General features: G+C 33.8%; 1 protein-coding gene across 1 annotated transcript in view; it reads left to right on the forward strand.

Moving 5' to 3' along the window:
• Positions 1–14,485, forward strand: part of ARFGEF1 (ADP ribosylation factor guanine nucleotide exchange factor 1) — a 130,147-nt gene that overhangs the window by 47,224 nt on the left and 68,438 nt on the right. The window contains exons 7-9 of the mRNA XM_045560548.1: positions 1,963–2,073; positions 12,153–12,328; positions 13,493–13,626. Of these exons, the coding sequence (XP_045416504.1) occupies positions 1,963–2,073; positions 12,153–12,328; positions 13,493–13,626 (421 nt within the window). The remainder of the gene's footprint in view (positions 1–1,962; positions 2,074–12,152; positions 12,329–13,492; positions 13,627–14,485) is intronic.

The raw sequence follows: 14,485 nt of genomic DNA on the forward strand, positions 1-14,485 counted from the left end.
TATTTCCCCTGCTTCTCACCATGAGCTTATAAAGGGGCTGATTCAAAGAGCTAATCTCTAATAAAGCTGGGACTTTATTTTTCCTTTATTTGTTTATGCATTCAGCAAACGTTGAGCATACTGAGTCTGAGGCACTATGTTAGCACTTGGGATTAAAAAGATGATGGATATATAGCCATTTCTTTTGGTGTGTTCTTTAGCCTACCTGAAGGATCAGGTGAGCATAAATGAGGTATAATACGTGATACATGTCTTGAAAGTGGCATGCACAAGGTAATTCTGCTGAGTTAGGAAATACCTTCATAGAGAAAGTGATAATCTTTTAGTTGAATATTGATGGATAAAGGTAGGAATGGACTGGCTAAGAAAATGGGAAATGTTCCAATAGAGGAAACAACATGGACTAAGACCCAAAGAGTAGGAACATCTACTGTGTGTGAGGTACCACTGTAGAGCCTTATATATTACAGAATTACGAATAAGCCAAAGTTCCCTGTATTGGCATCATGATTATTTTGACTCTAAAGGTGTTTTTCTCCCAGCAGTTGATATAAATGAAAACTGCTTGAAAGCCATTGGTTCAGGGTGCATTTTCTGAAGTACATCTCTGTCACTTATTAGCTGTGTGACTTTGGACATAATAGTTAACTTCTCTTAAGCGTTTGTTATATATAATAAATATTAGTCATTGTTAACTTTAATCTATTTTAGCTAATTTATGTGAGGATTGACTCTTAATTCGCTAGGGATTTTCTACACCTTTAGACAGTGGCTCCATATGTTTAATTACATTGGAGCTCTAATTTTCAGACTTTAGGTAATTTTAGCCAACTAGAACACAGCAATAAAATGCTTTAGAATGGTGGGAAAATTAATTATCTGTCAAGACATTTGTTATTATGCCACAGAAGAATCTAAATGCTCTTTGGATATTTTATAAAATAAGGTTACTAACTTAACATGCTTATTTATCTGGTTTCCACTTGTGGCATTCAGTATTTTGTAGAATGCTACAGACAGTAGATTAGGATCAGTGAAATTTTGGGGAAGACAGGCATCTAGAATCCACCATTGTAAGTGGTGGTTCTTTATAGTAGTGGGAGGGGACAGGGAGTGGAAACAGTAGCACTCCCAGCTACTATGCAGTTTGATGCCATTTGGTATAGGACAGTGGCTCCTGCGACAGGGTCTTAGATCCCAAGCATCCTAAAATGCTTATTGAACAGCTTGAAATATTTTCATCATTTCAAAAAGCCCTATGGAAATCCTGTATTTATCTGCAATAGACTATACAAGCTATCTGGAATATCAAGTTTCATCATTTTTTCTTATGTTATTCAGAAGTTCTGATCAGCAGTTATTTGGGGTTTTTTTAACATTAAATTGGGTAATGAATTCTTTTTTAATTTCTTTAATTTTATATTGGAAATATAGATTCTTTTGGGGAAGAAATAGCAAGAAAGGGCCTGGATGGCCCTACGTCTGCTTCTTTAAGAACCTCACTGTATTAGAGTACAATGTTAATCTTGCTATTATAGATGAGCCTAAGTAATCAAAATAGGCTTTAAATACATTTAATATATTAATATTATTTGATAAGGGTTAGTGTAGTAGTGTGTGTACTAAATGTAAGTAAGTGTGTGTAGGACATGTTAGAAATGTTTCATTCAAAATACTTCTAAAAGTTTGTGTTCTTAAAGGACCAATCTAGAAAATTCATTTAAGTTGAGTCATTATTTAATAGCTTGTCAAATAAATCATTGTTGAAATTGACTTGAATTTGGAAAATATTTTAAGTTTTGTTATACATTTTGAAGATTTAACATGTATTTGCTTCTAATTTTACATATCTGATTTTTTTCTTTTATTCTTTGTTGCTTTGGAAAGTTTTTCATTATAAATGTTTAGGAAAATCTTCTAAAAATTAAAGTAATGTTCTCTTGAATTTTCCTTCTTTTAAAGCATTATCTAAAAATGATATATTATATGATGGAGAAAACCATGATTGTGAGGAAAAGCCACAAGACATTGTACAGAGCATTGTAGAAGAAATGGTGAACATTGTTGTTGGAGGTAGTATACTTCACTCAAAATTATTTTATTCTGTCTTATGTGATTTCATCTGACTGGAGACTTTAATGTGTGGAACAAAAAGGGCAAAATTATAAGCTCTTTCTTAAATTAGTGATTGTGTGTACATGTGTGTTGTGTGTAGAAAAATATCTGAATATCTTCGATTATAGAAAAGTACTTCTTTCCTCAACCTTCAGTTACAATCTTTTATAAAAACCCATTCTTCCCCACTTCACTAAAATAAGGTTAATTCCTTTTATTTTTTTTGTTTTTGCTGGGAGAGGGACAGGTATATTTTCCATCATCCTAAGTGTGGTAAACTTTTTAAAAAAATGTTTAAATTGTTTTGATTTTGAATATTTCATATCTTTATGGGAAAAAATTATTTCTTATAAATTTATTATCACAGACCAACTTATAGGTGATACAGGGTCAGTTCCTGTCTACTGGATTGTACTATAAAATTATTTTAAAGTTTGTTAGGGGCCAGGTGTGGTGGTTCACCCCTGTAATCCAGCACTTTCTGAGGCCAAGGTGAGAGGATCAGTTGAGTCCAGGAGTTTGAGACCATCTGGACAGCATAGTGAGACCTCATCTCTATGAAAAATGAAAAAATTAGCTGGGAGCAGTCCTAGCTACTCAGGAGGCTGAGTCAGGAGGATCGCTTGAGCCCAGGAGTTTGAGGTTACAATGAGCTATGATCATGCCACTGCACTCCAGCCTGGGTGACACAGTGAAACTCTGTCTCCAAAAATGAATGAATGATTATTAGGAATTTTACATTTTTCATAAACATTAAGGATAAGATTAGATTTGAGGCCAATCCACTGAAGCTTATTTAATTCATGGTATCTTCTACAGGGCTAAGCATAGTACCTTGCTATATGTACTTCTAGAAATTTAAATGTACAGTGTGGATCTCGAATAAGAATGGTACTGTTTCACCTATACATAAATCCCATCATTTCTAAGAATATATTTCTTCCCTTAGAACAACTCTAGAAGCAGGCATTCATCTGATTGCCTTCTGATTTTTCCATTTTTTTATTCACCTTTTCATTCAACAAATACTGTGGAATGTGTATAGTTGCATGGCTCTGTAGGGGGATACAAAAATTAATCCAAGGTAGAGCATGCTCTGGAGGGGAGAGGTTATGGAATGTATGTGTATAATAGATTAATGCAATATTGAAAGTGATAAGTTTCATTAGAAATAAACACTTAAAATCCTATTAAAATTCAGGAAAAAAGAATGAATATTTCTAGCTAAAATTAACCAGGAGGGCTTCATATAGGAGATGACATTTGAATTTAAACTATATGAATTCATGCAGCTATAGGGGAATGTTATTTCAGGTATTGGAAACTCTGTTAGCTAAAGTCGAGAGAAGAGAATAATTGGATAGATTTGGGAATTGTCATATGGTGGTTTGGCTGAAGTATAGGGTTTGTGATGTCATACAGTAGAAAATAAGATTAAAGAGATAGTTTGGAGCCAACCAATGGAGGGTTATAAATTCCAGGTTTAGGTTTTTGGGCTTCCATTCTAGGGCAAAATGGATTACTGTTGAAGATTTTAGTATTGAGAAATGAAATGATCAGAACTATGTACCAAAATTCCAGATTCCCAGAAGAAAAGCTGGTGTTCAGTACAAACCACGCTATTTATACAAACACTTTAGGCACAGTGTGCCACTTTTATTAGTTCTAGGAATAGTGGGAACCCTCCCAAAATACAAGTTCCCCCATGCCACCCAAGGGCCAGTTGCGGAAGTAGCCCTTTCTGAAGATAGGCAATCTCAGGCCTGCTATGTCACCTCTTTTCTGCACGGGAGGTACTATTGGTAGAATTAAATCATGTTGGAGAAGTTACTTGGGTGAAAAATCACTAATATTTACTTATGACATACTGAATTTGACCTTCAGGTTGGCCACCCATGTGGAAATGTTTATGAAATGTGTAAAGGAAAATAGAACTTTGGCCTACAGATATCAAGCCAGGTGCTATAGATAGGTATCATTCTGTTACAGTTAATAGTGAAGCCATAAGATTATCAAGTGGGAAAACGTAGAAAGTAGAGAAGACACCGTGATCTTAGGGAATATGAATTTAAAATAAAAAATACATAGAGAAGAAAGAAAGCATTACATGCCTCTGCATTCTTTAAAAATCTAATAATACAGTTAAGGGGTTGGGTTGGCAAATAGTGGCCCATGGGCCAAATTTGGTGTGTTGCCTGTTTTTGTAAGTAAAGTATTATTGTAACACAGCCATGCTCATTTGTTTTCATACAGTGCCTGTGGTGGCTGCTGTTGCACTGCAGTAAAAATTATATGATGTGTAAAGCCTAAAATGTTTACAGTCTGGTCCATTACCAAAAAAAGTTTGCCAGCACCTAATGTGGATGAACACAGAATATGAAGTGAAAGTTGTTTCATTTTTCTGCAGAAAAATTTCAAACCTAGAGAAAAGTTCAATGAACACCAGTATGCCCTTTATCTGGATTCACTAATTGTTAATGATTTTGCTACATTCGCTGTATGTGTCTTTAAATACACACACACATACACACACGTCTTTGCTGAACCATTTGAAAATTTATTGTATACATCATGACATTTCACCCCTAAATACCTCAGCATATATTTTCTACATCTAAAAGCATTGTCATTCACAAGCCCACAATTCCATCTTCACACCTAAGAAAATTAACACTATTTCAAGAATATGTAATATACATATATTTAAAAATGTTCCCAGTTGTTCCAAAATGTGTCTCTTATATCCCTTTTTTCCTTTTCTAAGTCCAGGATCCATTCACTCAGTGGTTTTAGCACCCATTAATGACCCTTGCCTTACTCAGATGTTACATTGGGTTGCAATATAGTGATTTTCTAATTCTAACGTTAATTGACACTTTTCTATAGAGAAGAGCTCTCCTACTCCCTTTAAAAAAATAACACCGTGGGCTCATGAATTCCTTTATTATTGGATATGTTACAATTCTTTACCATCATTATTTTTATTCCCCATCTGCCAGTAGGAATCCCTTCAAGTGAGCACCTATGTCCTTTTTTTTTTTTTTTTCTTTTAAAAGGCTAGTTAGTAAAGCAGTGGGAGTAGAGAAGGAACAAAGGAATCTGTCACTGGTTGTGATCAATTAGTTGTAAACACCACTGCACGTGGACCAGCCACCTATGTCCTTTTGATGTGATTCCATTAGTCTTTGAATTTTTTCTTGATTTGTGGAACAGTAAGATGTTCCACATTCACCTTCAGCTTTCCCTTGCTCCTAGCCCTGGAATCAGCTAGTTATCCGAGGAGTCCTTGTCCTTTTAATGGACAGTTGCTTTGAGAGACCAAGATCTGGGTAGTAGGAGTGCTCACTGCTAGTGAGGTGTCATTACTTGTAGGCATTTTCAGTGGACAGAGATAGGGAAACATATGCTCAATCACAAGTCTATATGGATAGTTCCAATTCACATCCAGCACCACAAGGTTTTACCTCATTTTCCTGCATTTCCTATTTGTATCTCCCTTTTCCCACATTGAAAACCCAGATTCCCAACAATATACCATTAACAACAACAAACCTATAGGTTAAAGTTCAGATTTCTCTGTAATTATATGTGTCCTTAGGATATGTCCTAATAAGAATGAAGAGTGAGAGTACTGTTTTTAAAAAGTTACTTATGTTAACTGTTGATTTAATTTTATTTTTAAACATGAAGAATGTTTACATGATTCAAAGTCAAAATTATATAACTGTTTAATCAGAGAAGTCTTCTATCAACTCCTTCCCTTTCTGACCCACTTTCTATAGCTAATTACTTTGACTGGCTTTTAGTTTATCTCTTGAAGGAGTACATAAAAGAAGCAAGCAAATACACATATTTTTATTTCTTTTTCTTTCTCATACTTTTGGTAGGATACTGTGTGTGTGTGTGTGTGTGTGTGTGTGTGTGTGTGTGTGTCTTGCTTTTTTCACCTAATATCTATTTCAGTTGATACAGATTTTCTTCCTCCTTTTTTCTCATGACTCTATGTGTAATACTCCATTATACAGATATATGATAGTTTATTCAACCAGTCCCCTATTGTACTTTGGTTATTTCCAGTGTTTTGCTGTTACAAATTCGCTGCAGTGAATAACCTCATGCATCTGTATTGTTTCATATTTATCGAGGTTTATTTCAGGGCGAATTCCTAGAAGTGAGATTATTTGGTCAAGTGGTAAATGAATATGAAGATCTCTTAGCTATTGCTGAATTCCTCTTCATAGGTGTTTGTACCCTTTTGCACTCTTACGAGTAATGTATGAGACTACCTTTTTCTCCATAGTTGCCAGTAGAGAGTAAGACTTTGAATTTTTGCTGATAGGTGAGAAATGTATCTCAGTTTGGTTGTAATTTGTATTTTTTGGAGACAGCGTCAAGCCATGTGCCCAGGCTGGTCTTGAATTCCTGGGCTTAAGTGATCCTCCTGCCTCAGCCTCCTGAGTAGCTGGAGTTATAGGCATGTGCACAATGCCTGGCTGAGAATCCTTTATATATTAGGATTCTGTGATATATTTTACAAGTATTTTCTCTATTTGCCCGAGTCTTTTGATCTTGTTATGGAATGTTTTGCTCTATAAAAATATTTTTAGTACCATTTTTTCCATGCATGCCTGCATACGTGTATTTAAATATAAATGGGAATGTACTGTACTTACTGTTTTATGATCTGCCTTCCATAACTATCCTTTCATGTCACTTTGTATTTTATTATATTGCTGGCCTATAATTTATTTAAATAATAATACTGGCATTTAGATTATTTCTAGGTTTCTGCTTTTTGTAAATAATGCTGTGATACACATTCTTACTATAGATATCTTTTTGCACTTTTCTTTAGGATAAATTTATAAAGAAGGAATAGCTTGATCAAGGTATATGGGCATTTAAACTTTATAATGCAGTGCTGTAATGTCGCTTTAATGATGGAATTTATCTTATTGTTTTAATTTGCATTTCTTTGGTTATTTGCAGGATCAAAACATAGGAAATAGTCATTTTTGTAGGTCAAGCATTGGCAATTTCATATATTCCAACTGAATATATTTGAGCTATTTATCCTTTTCTGAATTGCCTATTAATCTCTTTTGCCTGTTTGCCCTTTTCTTTCTTGGTTTGTTTGTTTTTTATTCTTATTTTTCACAGTTCTTCATACTGAGAAATTATCCCTTGTTCAGTGTATTATGCATTTTTTTTTCTGGTCAGTCTTTGTTTTGTTTTGCTTTTTTACCTTTACTTATATTGTTATTTTTCTGAGCAGATATTTGACCACACAAAAAATTTAACAAATATCATCTTTTCCTTTGTGATTTTTTTTATCTTACTTCGAATGGATTTTACCCTACCCTAAGATTATAAAAATATTCTATGTATTTTTCTAATACTATCATTTTCAACTTTTTAATGTAACTCTTTATCTTGAGTTTGTTTTTCTATATGGTATGAAATTAGATAGCTAATTATAACCTATAGAATAATCCTTTCCTAATTAACTTGAGATACCAGTTTAATCCTAAATGATTTTTTTTAATTTTTCTGTACATTTACATTGAACTATTTGTTCTTATTCAGTGTTGAATTATTTAAAATATTTTAGCTTCATAGTACGTTTTGATCTTTATAGTCAAAGTCTTCCTCATCAATTTTTAAATACCCATTAAATGTATTTTTTTAGGTGAACTTTAGAACGTGTTTATAAAGTTAAAAAAATAAAGCTTATTTGTTAATTGGAATTATATTGTGCTTATAAATTAACTTGGGGAGATATATCTTCTTTGCAGTGAGTCTTCTTGTCTAGAAACATAAAAAGTTCATGTAGTCAAATCTTTTATGTCATTCACTAAAATTTTATTTTCTTCCTTTGGTTCTTGCACATTTCATGTTAAATTATTTCTGTCTTTTTGGTTCAATTTTGATAGTATTTTAGTTAGGCTTTTTTTTCCCATTCCCTTATTTAATTGGAATATAGAATATTTTTATTTTTCCATATTTATCTCCAATTTAGTCACCTTCTGAACTCTCATTATTTCTAACGGTTTTAAATTTGGTTATGTTGGATTTTCTAGGTGAATAATGGTATTTTTGTCTTTATCTCTTCCTTTACAGTATTTACACATCACTTTTGTTTCTTTTTGTTATATTACATTGTCTAGAACCTCCAGAAAATGTTGAATAATGTTTTTAATGGCAAGGACCTCATTTTTTTTCTTAACATTATTGCTGTATTTCAACATTAAGTTTGATGATTGCTGTTGTTTTTGGAGGATACTCTTTATTAAGTTACATTGGTTTTCTTCTGTTTCTAGTTTATTAAAAGATACTTTTGTCTTTTGTATATATATGATTATATGTGTGTGAGTGTGACTTTACTTTTGCTTTTTAAATCAGGAGTCACTTTTGGATTTTTTATAACATTATTCTAGAAATATTTTCTATTATTTCTTTGTTAATTCTCCTCCATTTTTTCCATTCTTCCTGTCTACATCTCACACTATACAGAAATTGAGTATTCTAGATCATGTCCCTCATTGCTCTTCCAGTCTTTTCTAATTTCCATCATTTTGTCCTAGGGTTCTATATTCAGAGAGATTGTTACCAAGGGATTTTTGAATACTTTTCAGTAATGTCCATTCTATTGCTTTTCCCAATGTGTTTTTTATTTCAGTAATTATATTTTTATTCCCAAGACCCCTGTTTTTCCTGAGCTTCTTTTTCATAACACTTTAATCTTATGTATTGATGCAACATTCCTTCACATATCACTGACAATACTAATTAGAACTGTTCTAGCTATAAAATATATTTCACCGTTTGCTCAGATTGTTGTGCTTTGTCTTCATTTTTGAGCTGTAGACTTTACATTTCTATTTGTAGAAAAATGGACTAGATTTGATCAATCTATAAAGAGCTCTCTCCATAATTATGTATATTTCTTTTCCATTTCTCATGAGGCCTTCCTCTCCAGAGTTCTTGAGGTGACTGCAATCCAGAGGCAGACCTCTTTTCTGAGCAAAGAGCTGACTAAGAAGCAGATGCCTCCCTTGAGCGAGGTGTGGCTTTAGTGGTCCTTGGGCTGTGTAGGCCCATCTCACTCACCATGTTATCAGCACAAACCGAAGCCAAGTGAAGCTTAGAATAAATGATATGAATGTTTTATATATTCTACACTGAGGGAGATCTTCAAACTTGTTAGTTTGTTCTCACTCTCCCAACCTTTGCTAGGGAATCTTAGGCTGCCTTCATTTAATTAGTGCTTTAGTTAGCAGTGGTTAAGTAGAAACAGAGAAGGAGCCTAGAACTTTAGGAGATTTCACTGCTATGTTAAGTTGGTTTTTCTTTGGTGTTTATTGTAGCACTCCCAGTTAGCCAGTGTCCTGCTCTCTCCCCTCCTACACTATTTCTTAGGTTAGGAGACCTAGTAAGCAAATACTCTCCTTTAATTAACAGGCAGTGCTCAAATACAGTCTAGGTGATCATGGCTGCGGGCAGCTCTATTAATAGGCATTGGCATGGTCCCCAAGCTCTTTAATTTGCATCTTTCCTCATACCTCATAGCACCTGCCATTGTGGGCTTTGGGGTCTTTTAGAATCCACATGGTAAAACTGAACTGTGTCTTAGGTAGGCCTGTCCTTTGCATGTGTTCAGTCATAGACAGTGAACTAAACGGCTTTTCCCCTGATCTTAACCTGTTGTATTTCCTGGGAAATCCTCAAAGTTTATGGTCTAGTGTTATCCTCTTTAGTTTTCAGTGCTATTAAAGATTATGTCTTTTATTTATATTTTTTCTTATAATCTCAGTGGGATTCGTCAAAGGGAGAAGGTAAATTAGTCGGCCCAATTCACCACCTTGAAAATAGAGTCTGCATCTATGTTTAGAGGATAATTAGAGGAGAAAACAAAAGAATAATAATATCTAACTGTATTAAGTACTTCCTGTGTATCCCGAATGATTTTATGTGCTTTACTTGTATTTATTCATTTAATCTTTCCCAAAACACTGGGATGTATAGGTACTGTTGTTATCCCCTTTTTACAAATGAGAAAACTGAGGTACTGAGAGATTAACTTTCTAGGAAGTGATAAAGATTGCTGTCCAGGGTGGTCTGGCTTCACTGCCTGAAAATAAAATCAGAAAATGTTTTTGTTTCTTTGAGAAATTTCCTAAGAAGGGAAGGAGGAAAGTAATATCAAATAATATTGAGCATTTCTTTGAGAAATTTGAAATAAAGAGGGAGGAAAATGGACAATACCTAAGGTGTGACAAGAATTGAAGGAATTTTTTTTTTTTCAGAATGCAAAGATTTGAATATGCTTGTTGGGTAATAGGGAGGATCCAGTTGTGTGCATAAAATTAAAAATGTGATGTTAAAAGAAAATACTCAGTGGAGGAAGATACTATTGAAGGCAAGAAGAGTTGGATTTGAGGGCAAATGAATGGTTTAATTTAGAAATGCAAAGGAATATTTTTCCCATTAAATAAGAGGGAAGAAAAAGATTATTGGAGATGTAAAGGAACTTTATGGTAGTGCAGGGGAATGTGAGGGAGTCTGTGTTAAATTACCTAATTCTTAGTTGAGGGTGGAACTCATTTGTTAAGGAGAGGTGGGGAGAAAGTCATAGGAAGAGATATAGTTGGGTGCAGAGAGAAAAAGTTTTGGAATGAGTACCTTGAGAAATGAGATAGGAACTCAAGTTTCTTATAATCATTGTTAACATTTGTGACTCCTTTCAGAGTTCTTTGCGTATATAAGCATTCTTTATATAGGTAATATATACATATGATAATAAAAGCTATAATAGTACTTAGCATATCAAACATTAGCATACTAAAGCTCCAAAGGCCCTCTGAGAAATTTTGTGTAACTTAGTTTTCCAAATGTATTTTATTACTGAATGTCATTTTTATGTTATACTTAAATGTAAACATACTTTAGCCAGTTTAATCTATTGCAGGGTGTTTTAATTTGGAGAGCAGAAAACAGCTGCAGGGAACCAGAAGCTGCTGCTCCTTTCACATTACTTGAATTAATCAAAAGTTGGAGACATGTTATCAATCAGTAACAAAATTAGTAATAACTACCCCTTATTAAGCACAAGTTATGTTTCTTATGTATTGTGTGTGTGTTTTGGTGATTCCTCATAGACCTTATCATCTCTGTTGCTGATGAAGAAACTGAGGAAAGGAAAGATTAAATAACATATTCAGTTAAATGGTGAGACATGATTGAAGCATAGGTCTTATGTATTCCAGAATCTGTGTTCCTTACAGTGTAGTATGTTTCCCTCATATTAACCTCTTTCAGTCAGTAGCATGAAAGGAATAGTTTCATTACACCTAGAGTAGTTCTGGAACTTGGTATTATTTTTATTATCTATGTTTGTTTGTTCTACCAGAAGTCATTTGTTTCTGTTTATGTTAATTGCAAGTATGATTACTCAGAATGACATAATGAAAAATACTCAGTGGTGTAGGCCATCATTTTTCTAGCTATGTTCCAAAGAAGATATGTTATTAGAGATATTAATAGGTATTCTTAAAAAAAGGGAGGGTGCTTATGGTAAAATAATTTTGGAAATACTATGTATGTGTATCCTCTTTGGAGAACTTAGCACATATTAGCAACTTAAAAACTATAATAAAGAAACCTATGTTCTAAACCGATTTGACATGGGATATTTTTTCAAGGAATTCTTAAGATTTTAAGACATTAGCATTCATCAGAACCCAGTTTAGTAAACTCTAATATAGACTAAAAAGTAAGCTTCTGTTTTGGCACATCCTGGTTAGCCTTTTATCAGCTAAGTGTGTTTCACTGCCAGAGCAACTTAAGGATTGTATTTGAAAGTGTGCCAAATGCATACTTACTTAACTAGTAAGTATGCTAACCTTTAAATGGTGCCAATACATATTTTACTTGACATTGCTTTTCTGCCACTGTTTCATTTTAAGTACTCTATGCTTTTTAGATACACTTCAGTTAAGTCAGATATATTTGCATGTTTTTTATTCTTATCATTTTAGATATGGGAGAAGGGACTACTATAAATGCAAGTGCAGATGGCAACATTGGAGCTATAGAGGATGGTAGTGACAGCGAAAATATTCAAGCAAATGGAATTCCAGGAACACCAATTTCTGTTGCATATACACCATCCTTACCTGACGACAGATTGTCAGTCTCTTCCAATGATACTCAGGTATAAATGGGTGAGGGTGCTGTTAATTTTACAAATTTATAGGCTCCCAACACCTTGTTATGAATATTTCCAGTTGATAATACTGATTCATTTTAGTCTGGGGAAGTAAGAAACTTGGGGGTTCTTTCCTCATTGATATAAATTACAGCAATTTATTCCCTTTATATTTTGATAGCTACCTTTTCAACTCTAAGTTATGACTCATCTGTGTTCATATCTTCCCCACATCCGCCCCAATTGAAATTACCTTAAAAAAGAACATACATATCACATATTCACAGGATAATTCTAGTATAGGTTGAGAATGCTTCATCTGAAATCTAAAATGTTCCAAATCCAAAACTTTCTGAGTGCCAACAGGACACTCAAAGGTCATGCTCAAAGGAAATGCTTGTTGGAGCATTTCAGATTTTGGATTTTTGGATTAGGGATGCTCAATCAATAGAATGTACATAATCCAATACCCTAAAAAATCTGAAATCCGAAACAGTTCTGATCCCACGCATTTTGGTTAAGGGATACTCAACCTGTATCATAGGGTGAGAAAACTTTTAGAAATTTAGGGAACTTCATCTTAACCTTTATGCAGGGTGACAAAGAAATCTACCATAGTAGTGACAAGTTCTCTTCATGCTTACTACCCTGCATTTTGTGTGTTTTTATCCTTGTGTTTTTAGATAAGGGAGTCCCACTGTAAGTCAGTGCCCCATGTTCAGGAGTAGGTTTTTCTGGCTTTGTTGACCTTCAGCAGTTAACTTTAAGCATTGCCCTGCCCTATGTCTGCCCAGAATAGATATAAAATAGGACAAAAGCATAAAACACCCAATGACAGGTAGTAGAAAGCATAATTTAGGCCTTTGGAGATAAGTATCTTGTCAGTGATAGGTTAGGTTTTTATCAATAATAGTATGAGCTGAGTAATTTTAAGAGTTTATTTGGTGGTAAATAAGGATTGTTTTAAAAATGCATTTTTTAAAGTATTTATTGTTGGATTTGGTCATGGCATGTTAGAGTAAAGAAAAACAATGTGACAAATTCCTCAACTGCTTTCCCTTCCAATAGTTGGGGGAAACCCCACCTGTTAGTGAATTGAATAAAATATACTAAATGGCTGAAATGATTTTACATTGGCAAATATCTTTATTTTCATGGTATCTTGTTTAGGAATCTGGAAATTCTTCAGGACCTTCACCTGGTGCTAAGTTTTCCCATATTTTACAAAAGGATGCCTTTCTAGTATTCAGGTCATTGTGTAAACTGTCAATGAAACCACTGTCAGATGGACCGCCAGACCCAAAGTAAGTCATTAGCTGTTTTGATTGACAAATAGAGGTTTTTAGGCTTGAAATTTATTTATTGTTAATGTGATGTTTGGATTTTCTTTTGTTCTTCTTGTCCTGTAGAACCTTAAAAAAATTTTTTTGTTGGGAGGGGATGTATTGTACTTAAAAAAAAAAAAAAAAAGTATTGAAAAACAGTAAATTCCAAAACTGGTAGAGTGGTTACCTTACACTATTTCCTGAAGGGTATGAGAGCATTATAGAATAGTGCCTGGTACATAGTAGGTGCTCAATAAGTATTATTGAATGAATGAATGGATGAATTCTTATTTCTGTATTGTAAATAACTTTATAGTTAACGTAACTCTGTGTCCCAGCTTCGTGGTAGGCTTCTGGAAACTGCCAGTCCAAAGGTACTAAAACCTAAAAGAAATACATTTTAAAAGTTATAGTGAATGATAATACGTATTTATTAAGGTCTGACAAAATGCCTGAGGATGGTACCTTTCCCTGTAGGGAGTAGGAAGTACTTTGAGATAGGAGTCACTTGTCTAATTTCCATCAAATATATTAGTTTAAATCCTAGGAAAGTATAATTTTTCTGAGTCATATAATGGTCAAATCTTTCATTTCATGTGATTCAAATGTGATTAATTACTGCTTGGATTGAATTGGAGAGTAATAAGAGTGGTCTACCTCTCTCATGTTGTAGCTTGATGTATTGCCACATGATAATTTTAGGAAAACTTTCTGGAGAAAGAAATTTTGGAGAAGACCTGAGTAACTTTAAGAAAGGGATATTGACATAGGAGGAAATGTAAGCAACACTACTTAAATAAAAAAAAAAAAACTCAGTGGAGTGTTTCAGTGTTGTTTC

Source organism: Lemur catta, chromosome 9 (genome assembly GCF_020740605.2).
Source record: "Lemur catta isolate mLemCat1 chromosome 9, mLemCat1.pri, whole genome shotgun sequence".
In the NCBI taxonomy this organism is placed as follows: Eukaryota; Metazoa; Chordata; class Mammalia; order Primates; family Lemuridae; genus Lemur; species Lemur catta.